Source organism: Myotis nattereri (assembly GCF_964212035.1).
Source record: "Myotis nattereri genome assembly, chromosome: 5".
In the NCBI taxonomy this organism is placed as follows: domain Eukaryota; kingdom Metazoa; phylum Chordata; class Mammalia; order Chiroptera; family Vespertilionidae; genus Myotis; species Myotis nattereri.
The window spans coordinates 15,357,081-15,372,251 of NC_138080.1; the positions used below are offsets into that span (position 1 = coordinate 15,357,081).

General features: G+C 56.7%; 1 protein-coding gene across 2 annotated transcripts in view; it reads left to right on the top strand.

Moving 5' to 3' along the window:
• BIN3 (bridging integrator 3) overlaps positions 1 to 15,171 on the top strand; it is a 41,384-nt gene that overhangs the window by 23,582 nt on the left and 2,631 nt on the right. The window contains exons 3-8 of one of the 2 annotated variants that reach the window (XM_081091127.1): positions 6,433 to 6,473; positions 6,863 to 6,924; positions 7,965 to 8,101; positions 8,609 to 8,649; positions 13,919 to 14,060; positions 14,271 to 14,405. In XM_081091127.1, the coding sequence (XP_080947253.1) occupies positions 6,433 to 6,473; positions 6,863 to 6,924; positions 7,965 to 8,101; positions 8,609 to 8,649; positions 13,919 to 14,060; positions 14,271 to 14,405 (558 nt within the window). The remainder of the gene's footprint in view (positions 1 to 6,432; positions 6,474 to 6,862; positions 6,925 to 7,964; positions 8,102 to 8,608; positions 8,650 to 13,918; positions 14,061 to 14,270; positions 14,406 to 15,171) is intronic. The other variant, XM_081091128.1, reaches the window with a different exon arrangement.

Here is a 15,171-nt window from a genome sequence, read left to right on the forward strand (position 1 = left end):
CATAGCATCAGAGTGTTGACTCAGCGTGGGGCTGGGAAGGCAGAGCCTGGGCCTTGACATTCTCAGTTGCATAGCTCTAAATCAGTGGTTCTCAACCTTCCTAATGCTGTGACCCTTTAATACAGTTCCTCATGTTGTGGTGACCCCCAACCATAAAATTATTTTCATTGCTACTTCATAACTGTAATGTTGCTACTGTTATGAATCGTAATGTAAATATCTGATATGCAGGATGTATTTTCATGGTTAAAAATTGAACATAATTAAAGCATAGTGATTAATCACACAAAAAAATATGTAATTATATATGTGTTTTCCGAGGTCTTAGGCGACCCCTGTGAAAGGGTCGTTCGACCCCCAAAGGGGTCGCGACCCACAGGTTGAGAACCGCTGCTCTAGAACCTCACATGGACGGTGTCTCGCACGGACCGCCTGTCCTGTGACGTTGTCCTTCCTCACTCAGCCTGGGAGGTGGAAGGGGTAGAGTCCACAGGTGAGGAGAAACACACTGCTTCTGACTGCTCATCTCTGGGGTCTGGCGTACAGTCTGCACGTTCCTAAGAGGGAGCCTGAAACAGGGACCCCTGCCAAGGATACAGCCCAGCCTTTCTGTCTGGCCCCCTCAGGCTGCATGAAGGTCCCGGAAGCTTCTCCAGGACTCCAGGACCATTCGTCTCCACTGTCAGCTACTACATTCCTAGCCAAGACCCAGGGTCACTCAGCACGGGGATGGAATCCTTTCCCCTTGTAGCCCACAGTGTTTGCCCCTATCTCATCTCCAGAATTGGAAAGGAAGGGAATCATGGCTTCTTAGAAAGTCAGAGCTGGAAGCCCTGAGAGAGCATGTGGCCCAGCCTCCTCATTTTTCCTGATGGAGAACCGAGATGAGGGGGCTCGGTGACTGTCGGAGGCGAGGAAAAGCTCCTGCTGGCCGAGCTGGACTTGGAGCTCAAGGCTGAGCCTCTGTGCAGGCCCCTGCCACTGCTGTGCTGCCTCACGCAGGCTGGGAAGATCCCCCAGGTGTGGGGACTCCAGTGAAGAATGGCTGCTGCAGCCCCCCCTCCCCCCCCCCCCCGAATCTGAGCGAAGCCCTTGGTATTCATCTGGGAGACCGTAACTGTCAGCATCTCTCGTTGTGACAGCTCCGGGAAGCCTGGTGGAGGCCTTGACTGTCATTCCAGCCCCTGGCAGTTCTCCGTGTCTCCATGTCTTAATAACCTCGTCCCTTCTTGGCTCAGAGCTCAGAGCTACAGGAAAGATACTGCTTCAGTTGGCGGGAAGGGGTGTTCAGCAAGCACCTGACCAATGGCTCTGTCTTTGGGAAGTTCTAAGTTAGGTCACTGAAAGGGAAACGGGCCGTGTTAAAAGAGCCCTTCCCCTTTTCAAGCACAGGCTGGCTGTGGAGGAAGACTCGAGGCTACCTCCCATGCAGAGGCTGACATCTGTGGAGGCTCAGCTGACGCGCTGAGAACCTGGGCGTGCAGTGTTGGGCTCCGGCCCACTGCAGGAAGTGGGAAGGTGTGGCTGTGGGTCTCCAGAGTGTAATCCAGGGCAGATCTGAAAGGGAAGTGGTTTTGAAAAGGGTCTCGTATTCCCAACACTCACTACCAAAAAACAAAACAAACAAAAATCCTCTCCACTCCCCAGCCTTTATCGAGATGGCCTTGTTCTCCACAGAAAAGTAGAATGCAGCTTCTAGCTGTTTTGCCAGAGTTTGTTGACGGGCAGATCTGTGGGTGTTTCAGTCTGAGGAGTGGCAGGGACTCCACAGGGGAGGGCAGATGCATGAGCTGAGAAACCCTCTGCGCCTGTGTGGCCCCGTGGGCCATGGCGCCCTCACCCCTTCCTAGCACCGTCTTACTGGGGATGCAACTGTGGTCTCTAACTGTGGCATCAGCTCCCCTGCACAGTCTGGCTTTCGAGTCGTGGGTAAGAAGCCAGACTCGCGGCCTGGATCGCCATCCTGGCTCTGGCACGCTGTGTGTGACCTTAGGCAAGGGCCTTACCCTCCCTGAGGCTCAATTTCTCTGTAAAGTGCGGGTGATGCTAGGACCCATGCCGTTGGTGTGTAATGAGTCTCACCTGAGATGATGCATGCGAAGTACTTCGCACAGTGTCTGGCACATAGTAAGGCCTCAGTAAACACTAACTACACTGCAGGCAGGGAGGCAGGTTGATAAACCACGAGGACTCCGCCGGTCCCAGTAGCTGGCTTCCCCGGTGCAGTGTTGGCGGGAATAGAGTGATTTGCTTCCTCAACTCCCAGGTTCACTAAAGTGCCTGCAGCAAGACCCTGCCTCTCCGGAGTCTTGTTCTCCACTCGCCAAGCCCCCTCCTGCCCCGCACACCGCCAGGGCGTGTGGTTATCTCAGCATCTTCGCAGCTGCCCCCAGCAGTGGTGACGCACCCTGTTGTTCTTGCCCAGGCACTCTCAGGGCGGGAAGCAGATGGGGCTGCCTGGGTTATTGGAAGTCACAGCGTCCTGTCATGGGAAGAAATGTTCATGTTATCTTCAGGGAGTTTCAGGAGGTTTTTGGCTCAAGACACTCGACTGTCAGGCACAAAGAAAGCATTGTGTGTCTGCCCTCACTGTCTCATGTGCCCAGGTTATTAAGGCAGATTCCATTATTGTCACAGCTTCGGCTGGAATGGCATGTTCTCTGCAGGCGCTGACCAGTGGAACTGAAAAGGACGGTCCTCCACCTCCCCGTCCTCACCTTCTGCTTGGTCCCTTCCCTCCCCCGATCCCATAAAGTAGCTGGAGCATCTTGGCGTGGCGAAAAGAAGCTGCCCCGCCCTCCGTCCCTGGGAGGCTGGAGAGCTCTCTGAAGCAAGTACCCTGGGTCTCCCACCAGAGGAAGGCACACACTTCAATCCCTAGCTAGGTGGGCACTCGGTGAAGTCAGGCAGAGAGAGCCTTCACTTCAGAAAGAGTTCCATGTGACACGAGGGGCCTCGGCCTCATTCCTGTCCTGTTGCAGTGTGCCGTAGGACAGTTGCTGCCCCACCCCCACCCCACATCCCGCCCCCCTGCCTCGAGCAGCCTTGCAGAGGGTCTTCTCGGCTGGTCTCTCTTTTCACGTAAGCAGCACAGGTTTGGGTGGGAACTTGGCCCATTCTTTCAGTTAACAAGAACCGAGCTCCTACAAGGTGCCAGCCTGACCTGAGCGCCGGGGAGATGGCAGGGAGCCGTGCAGCCCCTCCCTGCCACCCTGAGCCGTCCTGTGCTTGACTCTCCTCGAGCTAACCTCGCCAGCCGACCCGCCCGCTCTGACCCGCTGACAGTTGTGCACATGTGTTTGCACTCGCATTCTTGACTGCGGTCCAGCTGCCTTTTTGGCAAAGGCATCAAGCATTCAAAGATGTTCAGATCTTTTGTGTTTGGCTCTTTCCCGCAGAATGGATAGACCTTGGAATGAGACTCCAGTGTGTCCCTTTATTCCTCATCTGAGGGGCCAGAGTCCTGGTGCTGCCCCCAGACCTATGCCCAGTGGAGGAGAGAGGCCTGGGGACTGTGAGCTATAGAAGCAGCCCACACCTGGGTCCCAGGGCTGAGGAGGTGAAATATTCATGACCTTCTCTTAGGCTGTCAGATGGCCGTGAGGGACATAAAGTAAAAGGACCAGTCTCTCACTCCAACACGCTTCTCAGCTTCCAGGGTGAGACCTCGAGTTTCTCATCAGCCAGAATGCTCCACCCCAGTTGGAAACCTGCAGTCCTTCTCTGTGCAAGTCCACGCAGCCCCAGCCAGGAGGACCAGGTGCTCCTAACATCCCACACACGCAGCTCGGGGACTGTAGCAGAGCGCGCCAGGGCTGCGGCCCCAGGGGTCGGGGGCGCTCGCCTCCCCTCAGAGCACCTACTCCGTGTTCTTGATCTTTAGGAGAACTGCATTCTGGCTAAGACATCCTTAATTTTAATTTCATCTTTTTTTGGGGAAATACCAGTACCTTTGCTATGTAAAGACTGGCTCACACCCTACAAAGTAAGAAAGGAAATTGTTCCATGAAGGGAGGGCCCAGTACAGCGCCCCCAGGCACAGAACTCCAGGCTTAGCCAAAATCAAGAGTACCCTTGCTGTCAGTGGACCACATGCTTTGCTCTGCTTCACCCCCAGTGGTCCTCTCACCACCCCCGTGTGGAGGAGGTACAGGCCAGCACCACCCATGGGCCAGGAGCCCTCCCCTGCACTCCACATGTACGTCTGTGAATCTGCAAAACAAGTAGGCGAGGCTGACGCTGTTACCCCATTTCGTTGTCAGCCCCTGAAATTTACATGGGTGAGGCCAAATATAATATCCCAATACTAGACAAGAAACTGAAATGAGGCTCAGATGTTAGGTAGGCTCCAGGGCCGGTATCAGAGTTGGCCTTACCCGTCTCTCCCAGCTCCTCCCTTTCCTCCCGCGCTGATGGAGAAAGGCTGGGCCAGCTTCAGTGCCCACTTTGCAGGCCCCTCTGCTCCACAACAGATCTTCCCGCTGCAGGCCCCGGAGGCCTTTTCTGCCTTTAGCTGGGATCTCATTCCTGTCAAACTGCAAATCCCCTGTGTTAGGTAACACTTTAAACTCTAAACGGTACATATGCTTTAGTGGGAGTGGGAGTTTTGAATTTTTTCTTAAGAGTAGCTTTTGGTGGATCATTAAGGAGTGAGATCAATTTTAAATAGAAGTGTGTCTGCTCTTGGTGCAGGGTTCTAGATGCTAGGATCATAAAGTAAGGAAAGGACCATGTGTTCCTGCTTCTAAATTTCCCAGTTTAAATGCGGAAAGTGACACGCTGTGGTGCCCTGAGGACCTCAGCTGAGCCGGGCCCACATCACTCTCACTGCCCCCGCCCCCGCCCTCACCCTCCACAGGGCTCCCCCTGCTTGCAGGTATCCATGTGTGTGTTTGATCATGCCCACCTGGGCCCACATCTCTGTTGTCCATCAGGGTATCCCTAGCACCTGGCAGAATGCATTGCACTTAATAGGTGTTCTCTAAATGATTATGGGATGAATGAATATAGTTGAAAAAAATAAATAAAAGGCCTGCACCAGGAGTCTGAATTCTAGCCGTCCTTATGTGAATCACATCCCTTTTTTGGCTTCATTCTCCTCGTGTATAACATGAAATAATTGGCCTGAATCGTGTCCTGCCATTCTGTGACTGTGTGGAATCTGAGGTTGATGGGCCTTAGAATACTCTTCCACTGGGGCACCTTTGATGGAAGGGCCTGCAGGTGGAGAGCAGCATGGCTTTGACAATTTCTGCAGATTTGTACTCCTGGACCTTCAGCCTGTACGGGCAAGGTCTTGGGGGCTCAGCCAAGAAGCCATCTTTCTGAGGTTGTGGCTTTCATTCCTCAGCAAACAGCTTTTCCCTTGCCATGGAATGATGGTTAAGAGCACAGGCCTGGGAGCTTGGCTGCTCACAGTGGTGTTACCTTGCACAGGCAGCTTCGCCTCTGTCCCCGCCACCTCCTCAGTACAGGGCGGGCCATGGTGCACCTACCTCCTGGCTGAATTGGGGAAGCCCGCGTTGGCTCCCTCCGTGAGTGTAGCCAGGTTTTCCTCTCAGAGCCCCTCAGCCAGAGGCTCCACACGGTGGCAGGGCCTGGTACTGCCTTCGTGGACAAGAAGGAAGGAGAAGCCTCTCCCCTGTTTAGGCTCTGAGATGTCACTTACTCCACAGGCCACGTGCCTGAGAGCCACGGCGGGGGCCCCTTTTTCCAGGGGGGGGGACATTCAGCCGTGGGAGTGCAAGTCACTTTCTTGACCTCACCTGACGTGTAGGCGGTGGAATAAGGTCCAGGACTCCACCCGTTCAATTTAAACATTGCTGGCACGGGAAATCTGGTCACTAAGTAATCAGGGCGTTAGGGAGCCTGGCGGAGTCAGTAGTAACAGTATCTGTGTTTGGTACATCCCAGTACACAGAGCGTGGCCACGTGGTCTTTCTTGATGGACCCTGGAGCTGGCAGGTAGGACCGTGAGGAAACTAGGCCTGTGCCCAGGGAGGTGACCTGCTCGGGCCTTGCCTCAGAACTGCTCAGTGGCAGAGACAGAAGTGGAGTTCATACCCGCCTTTGCCTCTGCCCACTGCTGCCTCCCCCGCTGAGCGTCACATGGTGAGCAGCGTCCCTGTCCCCAGAGGGGAGGGTGAGAAGAGGGAACACCGCTCAGTGCCCCACTCCCTGCGGTGGAAGAAGAGCCGCTGGTACTTGCCTGGCTGGCACGTCTGGGAGGGGAGCCTCTCGCCCTAAATCAGACACTTAATTAATTTGGGAACACAGGGCACTGTGTCGCTCATGACCTGCCGGTGCCTGTGTGAACTGGACCGTGTTGTTTCTGCAGGTGGGGGAGGGCATGGAGGGAGTGTCTGGAGGCTGGCAGAGTTTTTCCAAAGTGTTGTCATTTCTCTGATGATTGAGCTCTCTCTCTCATTACAGGTGGAGAGAGACTTTGAGAGGGAGTATGGAAAACTGCAGCAGTGAGTGTCACACCCCAAAAGGAAGGGCTTGGGATCGGAGAATGGCCAGAGCCTTCTGCCAGGTCTCACTTCCCGCACAGTTTTGTCTGCTTGCCCGTTAGTGGGTGCTCCTGTCACCACCCCAGGAGCCGGGAGCAGCTCAGTTTACCACCTGCCAGAAAGTCTCCCCCAACTGGTGGCTGTGTGACAGTCATTAACTCGCAGCCTCTGGGTGCTTGGCCTCTTGCAGAGCGTAGGCCTTCAGTGAGCGGGGAAAGTCCCACAGACAAGGGCCCTTTTCCCAGTGGGCACTCCAGGGCACCAAGGTGGGCCTCCCTCAGGTAGATGGGAAGGCATGGGACCAAAGCAGTTGGCGATGCCAGGTACCAGGCCGTGCCCTTGCCTTGCAGGCTGGAAGAGCAGACCAGGAAGCTGCAAAAGGACTTGAAGAAGAGCACCGATGCTGACCTGGGTAGGTGGCCTGTCCCCTCAGCTGGACTGGGGGGCACCGGTGGATGCCCTCCTCCCGCATCACCTTAGGGCTGGCTTTGAAGTAAGTGCACTTAGTAGATGTCCAACAGATGTCCCTGAGGAGTGGCCTGAGGTCAGTCTTCACTTAGCAGAGCCCCACTCTCCCCTCTCCCGGGCGCCGCCGCCGCCGCCGCAGCCAGGTGCAGGGCTGGCTCCTGCTGTCTCTGCCACAGAGCCTCAGGCCAGCGCGATCCAGAGAACGTGGGCACGTCTGAGCATGACAGCCCTCACTCCTGGCCCCTAGCGTCTCCAAACTATGTGTGCGGCAAGCCAAGGGGCTGCTTTTGGAGACCGTCTGTTATTTGTTTTGAAGTTAGTTCTGAGTTACCTGGACAGCATCTTTCTTCATCGCTCCCCACTGCCTTTCCAGTAAGTGTGTCATTGAAACCAGGGGTTACCTAGCTACACCAAACCTGGACTTCTTTTGTCAATAAAGTTTTATCAGAACACAGCCACACCCATTCTTTAGGTATTGTTTGTGGAAAAGTTGAGTAGTTGCAACAGAAACCATATGGCCCTCCAAGCCTAAATTCTGGACTCTGGCTCTTTACAGTAAGTTTGCTGCCCTGCTGTTGTGTGCTATGCTACCCTGGTCCCCCCAGCACACTGCACCTCCCAGCCACCTGGAGAGGGCTTCTGACAGGCATCATCCTGGATTCCAGACTGACTGGATTAGAGTCTTTGCAGCTAGAAATCTGCATTTCTGACAGCTTCCCACCCAGATGATTCTGTTATAACCCAGAGTTAGAACATTGTCATTGCAGCAGGTAAAGCTGCCCAAAACAATGATCCAGAATATCAGATGATCAGGAATGAACATTGCCCAATAAGGACCAGTGTCTTATGCTCCATGGTACTTTGTCGTTTGTGTGGCCTCTGGCCTTGGGTGCAGGCCCCTGGACTGAGGGAAGACGGGAGCCCTAATGACAAGGCTTGGAAGCCTGTCCCTGCACAAGTTCCCTGAACTCTGACTTCTCACAGCCATGTCCAAATCTGCTGTGAAGATATCCTTGGACTTGCTCTCTAATCCCCTCTGCGAACAAGACCAGGACTTTCTGAACATGGTGACAGCCCTGGACACGGCCATGAAACGGATGGACGCCTTCAACCAGGAAAAGGTGCCTGGGGTTGGGTCCCCCCCTGCTCGTGGCTTCTATCTGGAGGAGCACCTGCGTGGAGTCCTTAACAGGGCTCAGGCTCCTCTCGGTGCCCTCAGCCCCCCGAGGCCTGTGTGCTCTTTCCTGTTGGCCTGCTCTCCGTGGCTCCCACGAGCTCACATCACGCACACTGAGGCCGTGAGGGAGATGCAGGTCCGCTCTGCCTGACTCGCCTCACTGAGCAAGGCCATATGGGCCTTGGCAGACAGCGGCTGGCAGGGTAGGAATTCATTAGGGACGAGGACAGGGTGCTCCTGTTGCCCTTTGGACTTCCTGGTCGCCATCTCTGCCTCACCCCAGCTGCAGTTAGGAGTGCCCACCCTGCCTGACCTACTTGGGCCCTCTTCCTTCCGGGCTCTCGGGGTGCCCCTGACAGATCTCCTTTCTCTTCTCAGGAACTGGAGCCTCCCCTTTAGGAAGAGTCTGGCTTCCCCCAGTTTTAATATCATTGGGTTTTTCTTCCGACAGGTGAACCAGATTCAAAAGACCGTGGTTGAGCCCTTGAAAAAGTGAGTAAAGGTCATCTGGGGACTAGACTCAGGGCACTCCTTGGAGAGGCAGGTCAACTGGTCACCTGGGGGCTGAATGTCACTTCCAGCCGCCTGTCCTTAGGCTTGGGGTTGACGGGAAACCGACCGGGTCACCAGCTACCCGATCTGCACCCTGGGGTTGACCTGCTGGTAGCTCTAGAGTACCGGCCACTGCCCAACGCTGTGATGGGGCGTGTGAGCCTCCTCAGCAGCTGGCCTGTGCTCCGGTCAGTCGTTCTGCCATTTTCCCTTTGTTCCTGTCGGAGGACGGTGGGACAGAGCCTGCTGAGTTCAGCCAGCAGAGATCTTGGCGAGCCCTCAGCGGAGATGAGCAAGGCCTTTCATCTCCCCGCCGGATTGGGAGAGCAGCTGCCTGCAGCACTCGGCTTTTGAAATGTGGGGGTGGCTGCACATGGGGAAGGGCGCCACCACGGGTTCCCGCCTGGGAAGGTCCCTTACTCATGACCTGTCAGGGTCAGAAATTCTTCTGTGAGACTCCTCTTCTGTCAGGCAGGCTCTGGTCAGCGATCAGACGGGCCTATTCCCTAGGTCCCCTAAGGGGTGGGCATTGCCTTGAAGCTCCCGAATCACTTCATCTTCTTCCCTGGCCTCTCCCAGGCAGCCTCTGACCCAGAAAGGCCCCACTCCAGCCGGCAGCTGCACCGCATTACCTCTCTGTGGTGGTCCCTGGCAGTGGCCTCCCCAGGGCCGGGTAATGAGGCTCTGCTAATTACCATCAGGCTGGATCATGGCCAGGAGGGAGATGAGAGAGCAGGTTTTGATCCTCTGGCCCCTGGTGCTGAGGTTGTCAAGCTCCTCACTCCCTGTTCAGGTCCCTGGGGTGGGGCTCAGGAAAGCTTATTCTAAGCAGGGCTGCCTGGAGGCTCAGCCACGGTGGGGAGGCTGGATCTGGTGTGGAAAGGGATTTCTCCCTGCACCCCTGCTCCTTCCCTGGGCCTCTGGCCCCTAATCCCTGCTCAGCACCAGGTCACAAGGTCACATGAGCAGCTGGGTGCTGAGGAGGCCCAAGAGAGAGAGATCAGGGCTTCCATTGCTTGTGGGTGCTGACCAGTCTCCAGACAAGGGTCCAGAGCTGGCTAGGAAGGACCAAGGCAGAGCAGATCCTGCCCATGGGGGTCTCAGGGGCTGCCACGGAGACTGCCATGGGCACCCAGGGCTGGCAGAGGTAGGCAGGGGACACCAGCTCAGAGAATGGGGACTGGCTCCTGTCTCGATTTCACAATCAACGAGGCGGCCTTGAAATCTGATGCCTGGCTTCTGGAGCCGAGTGGAGAGAAGTCCCGGCTGCTTCCCACCACCCTAGCAGCCCACCACCTGCCAGGAAGGTGGGTGAGTGCAGAGGGGGCGGGCACCATCTCCGCAGCAGATCCGCTGACCTCTGCGTGAGCTCCTGGCCGGGCTGGCTCCCGGGCTGGCTTCTGTGCATCTTGGGGCCGACATGCGATCTCCCCCAACCACATAAAACCAGCACTGCCTGTTGCCTCCTCTTGCCAGGAGAGACGCTCCCAGGGACCCCAGCACCGGAAACAGGAAACTGCAGCTTTCCTGTCCTCTGATGAGGAGCATTGCCACATGGCCGCCCACCACCCCAGCCTCCCCCCGGGGGCTCGGCCTCTAATCCCCCAGTCCCTGGGCCACGCTCACATGGTCGGATGGGGATGCTTTCAATTTCCCTTTCCTGGTGGGTGGAGGATCCCGGCTGTGTGGGCACAGAGTGAGGAATGGCAGGCATTCCCCACCGGGCCGGCTGCTCCCAGCCCACCTCCCAGCCGGCCTCTCCGCCTCCCCCTTCCCTCCCCCCTCTCGCTGCCTCTTCACCCCAAGCTTACCCGGGGGAGGCACTTTGCTGTTGAACCTTAGGACGGGCAAGAAACGGGCCGTCACCGTGGGCAGAGCTCAGCGAGTACCTGGTGTAGGCCCGCCCGTTCTCCGTCTTAGAGAGTGGACGTAGCTTTAGCTCTAGTGCGGAAGCCATGATGGCCTTCTCACGGAAATGGCCACGTGGGGACACCTGCCACTGGTGTGGAGCGGCCCCGTCCGCCCTGACCAGCCTGTGGCCTTGGCCAGGTCCGTTCCTCTAGTCTGTTTTCCCACCTGACCTTTTGAAATGGCATAGCCAGTGCCCAGCAGGAGAGGGACGTGTCGGGCTGAAGTGGAAGTTGAGCCCTGTGCACAGGACAAGACACCCCCCCCACCCCCCACCCCCCGCACAGAGCCTCCCTGCCCCCCTCACTGCTGATGATGGGAGAGGGGCAGGAGCTGAGCAGAGGGTCCAACAGCCCCGCCTTGGTTCTTTGTGGCCGCCCAGTCAAACTGCGAACTGCATACCCCAGGGAGAGCGGGGCCCCATCCCCGCCAGTGAAGCCATCAGGTTCCTGGACCAGCCTGTCCTTGACTTCCCTCCTTGCTAACTTTCCTCCCTTGATCGGGAAGGTGGAGAGCAGGAAAGCGCCCCACATGGAGAAGGGGGTCCTGCGGCCAGATGAGCTCCGCTCCTCGCACAGCATCATGCTACCTATAGGCCCCACACGTGGGCCGGCCACGTCCGTTCTGCCTCTCAGTGGAAGATGGGGAGGTGGGCCTCAGGGAGCATTAGCCCAGAGCCAGGAGTTACAGGGTCCCCCACTCCGTAGTCAGCCACTCAGAACATACTGGCTGATTGCTCCTGCCTGACCTTGGCTTCCCCACTTTAATGTGAGAAGCGTGACGCCCGCCGTTACCCCTCAGGAGTCCCAAAGCCACCTGAGTGGAAAGTGACTAGTGATCCAGATACAGTGAACTAAGTCACGGAGCCTTCCGTGGCCTCCTGGTGTGATGGGCACTGCTGTGGGCACCAGTCACGGTGAAGAGAGTTTCCTGGAGGGTCTCAGAGGCAGGTGGTCTTGCTGCCAGAGGCTGAAGGTCGTATCCTGCAGACACGGCCACTGAGGGTGCCTGGCATTGCGTGGAGACCTGGACCCGCTGCGTCCCACCTCACTCGCCCCTGGACAGCAGGCCCAGGCACTGGGGCCACCCAGGCAGCAGGTTGCTTCTAACTAGGCAGTCAGGGTGACTGCTGGTGGCCCCTTGTCCAGTGGGGCGGACAGGGAGGTGGCGTATGGCTTCTCAGGCCCAACTGCATCTGCTCCCTCTCAGCTGCTGGTCACACTCCTCCCAGGAAGGGACGGGCATTATAGCAGCTGCCTGGGGCAAAAGCAGAGAGTCTAGCCCCCTCCCCCCAACCCCCACCCCCAAAGGGTCTCACCTGTCCAGACCTCCCCAAGGGGATCCCTTGGTCCTGGAGGTGGCTGGTTCCTCCAGCCATTTTCCTGGGCACTTTACATCTTCTGCCTGGCAAAGCAGTCTTTTAAAAATATCAATTTGATTAATGTGTGAAAGGGCATGTGACTGAGGCTTCAGAGATGTTTGCGTGGTCTTATCCACTTCTCATTTCCAGTTAGAGGCTGGGCCTGTTCTGGACCCCCATTAAGTTAGAAGAATTCATTTTAATCACCTCTCTCGGAGACAATCCTTTGTTTCATCGAAATCTACTGCCTGGTTCTAAAGCTTTGTTTGGTGCGTCTAGTGCTTTGGTCAAGTTTACATTCTGTATTCTCTGGCAAAAGTATTCACGACTCTTGTGTCACATGTACTCTTGATTTGTTGAGGCATTTAAAAGCCAACTTCATGGTCACATTCCTTTGAGAGACAGACTTGGAAACCCTCTTCATGTGGCATCTGAACTTCCTAAAGACATCCCGTGCTCAGACGCCCTCCTGGCTGAGCGCAGGGCCAGGCTGAAGTCCGCAGCTGCCCGTCCCCATCCTTCCTCTCCCCGGGGATGCTCCAGAGAAACTGACCCTTCCCCTGGTCCTGGGTCGCCTGCTCAGCCCGTGTCCCCACCACACTGTCATTTTCCTGTTGCGTGGCCAGGTCTCCGCCGGCTGTGCAGGAGCACCTCCCGCCGCATGTCCTGCCCCATCCGGAAACGCCGCAGGCAGGCTTGCCTGGCCGTGTCCAGCACTTCCTCGGAGACATCGTTTGTCGAGGGGCGTGCAGCATCCCTGCCTGGGATGAGCCCTGCCCGTCAGTCTCCATCACTGTCCTTCCCAGTTAGGATGACACTGTCACCAACGTGTGCCCACGGGGCCAAAAATGCCGAGGCGTCTGCGGCTCTTTCTGAGGGGCCCGCGCCTGAGTCACCGTGAGGTGGGAGAGGTCCCCGAGTCGTTTTCCGCAGACATCCGGCCGACAGTGTGGCCATTTCAGTGGTAGAACCAGAGGATTCCTATTCTCCCTGTGGTCAGCTAGTAGGATAGGGCAGGAGTAGGGGAGGGTTGTTTATTGGGGGGGGGGGGGGAGCTTTTGGCTTGTTAGAAACTTCTTTATTAAATGGGATTTGTTTTTTATTAAAGGATAGTGGACATATGATATTCTATCCTTTTTCTGGTGTGAACATACTGCTAGGACATGTATACACCTTATGAAGTGATCACTAGGAGTAGGTTTTTTTTTTTTTATATTTTATTGAGTTTTTTACAGAGAAGAACGGAGAGGGATAGAGATTTAGAAACATCGATGAGAAACATCGATCGGCTGCCTCCTGCACACCCCGCAACTGGGGATGTGCCCGCAACTAAGGTACATGCCCTTGACTGGAGTCGAACCTGGGACCCTTCATTCCACAGGCCGACGCTCTATCCACGGAGCCAAACCAGTTAGGGCTCTAGGAGTAGGTTTTGATTGCAATTCTGTCGCCTGCTGGTGGCATGTGGGATGGTGGGAGGCGCCAGACAGAACTGGGACACTGGAGTTCTCTTCTGGACCATCACTTCCTCCTCGTAGCCGTGGACGTGTCATGCCTTCTCTCTGGCCTCAGTTTCTTCCATTTTTTAAAGGCAGCTGTTGGCCAAATGACGTCCCAAGAGCCTCAGCACTGCCTGCCGTGGCAGGGCTCTGGTGTGGGGCAGGGCCGCGGAGGGCCGGGGGCGCAGCGGGCCGGGGGCGCAGCGGCAGCATAAGTGGCATCATGGATTCATGACCCTCTGTGTCTTCCAGGCCAGTGGTGTGAGCCTAGCCTTGGGCTCTTTCCCTCGCCTGACCCCACAGGTCTTGTTCACAATGGAACCCCAAGACCTAGAATAAGATCTGGCCCTCAGTAGGCATTCAGTGTGTGTTTCCGAGTGAATGCTGAGCTGCCAGCCCGCACTCCAGGAAAGGGCTGCGTCCAACCCAACTGTGTCAGCAGGTTTGGCAGTGTCTTCCCGAGCCTCAACATGGCGGTGAAACGGCGGGAACAGGCCCTGCAGGACTACAGGAGGCTGCAGGCCAAGGTGGAGAAGTACGAGGAAAAGGAGAAGACAGGGCCAGTGTTGGCCAAACTCCACCAGGTACCCGGGAGAGCGGCGGGGGGTACACAGCGAGGCACATGGCACACATAGCAAGTTCCTCCTGTGCCTGGGGACCGCCTTGAAGGCTGTCGGGCCGCGCGCTCTCTCACAAACACACACACACACACACACACACACACACACACACAGCCCCCAGCAGGGATGCTGGGCCAGCCCGTGAGAGCTCTGACCGCAGGGTCCTGTCCCCAGGCTCGAGAAGAGCTCCGGCCCGTTCGGGACGACTTTGAGGCCAAGAACAAGCAGCTCCTGGAAGAGATGCCGCGGTTCTACCACAGCCGGCTTGACTACTTCCAGCCCAGCTTCGAGTCCCTGATCCGAGCGCAGGTGAGCTGCCCCCACGTGCCCAAGCGCCGGCCCAACACGTTCCCTCCGAGACAGTCGTGGCTTTGTGGACACATCTCACGCCTGCCCCCACGCCACCCACCCTGCCCCGGCACTGCCCGAGGGAGGGAAGCCAGGGGCCTCTGGTCATTTGCTGGACTCTGTTTTGGTTCCTGCGTTGCTCTTTGGTTAATCCCAGCCTAGGACGAGGTTCCACGTTTAATAGCTCTTCCCTCTAGTCCTCTCACATTTCACTGCAAGAAGCAAAGGAGGTTGCACCATCAGCACCTCACTCTGAGGGGCAGGTTCTTTGCTTGGTGTGCTTAGGAAGTCAGGGGTAGAGGCATAGGGGGTGAAGTCCCTTTTCTGAGGACCCTACACCCCCCACCCCCACCCTAGTTACTCTTCCTTTGGCAGGAGACCACGGAGACACTGGCCGTGGTGCACCTGCCAGCAGGAAGGGCAGGCTGGGTGTGGGTGGAGGTGCACAGCGGAGCACTGGGCTAAGCAGTTAGAGGGTCGCCATGGGCCAACCCTGTGTCTCCCGCTACTCATGGTGGGATACGGAGTGTGTGATGGGTGTAGCTGCTGCCCTCCTTGCCCCTTCACCTCCCATCCTTCAGGCCATTTGCAGGGATTCGTACCCCATCTGTAAAAGACCAAAAGGTGGAGGTTCTAAAGCCAAGGGGTCTTTTCCACATGGGACCCCCAGCTGACTCCAGATGTTCAGCATCCTTCCACCTTCCCACCTTCCCCACCAGGTAACAAA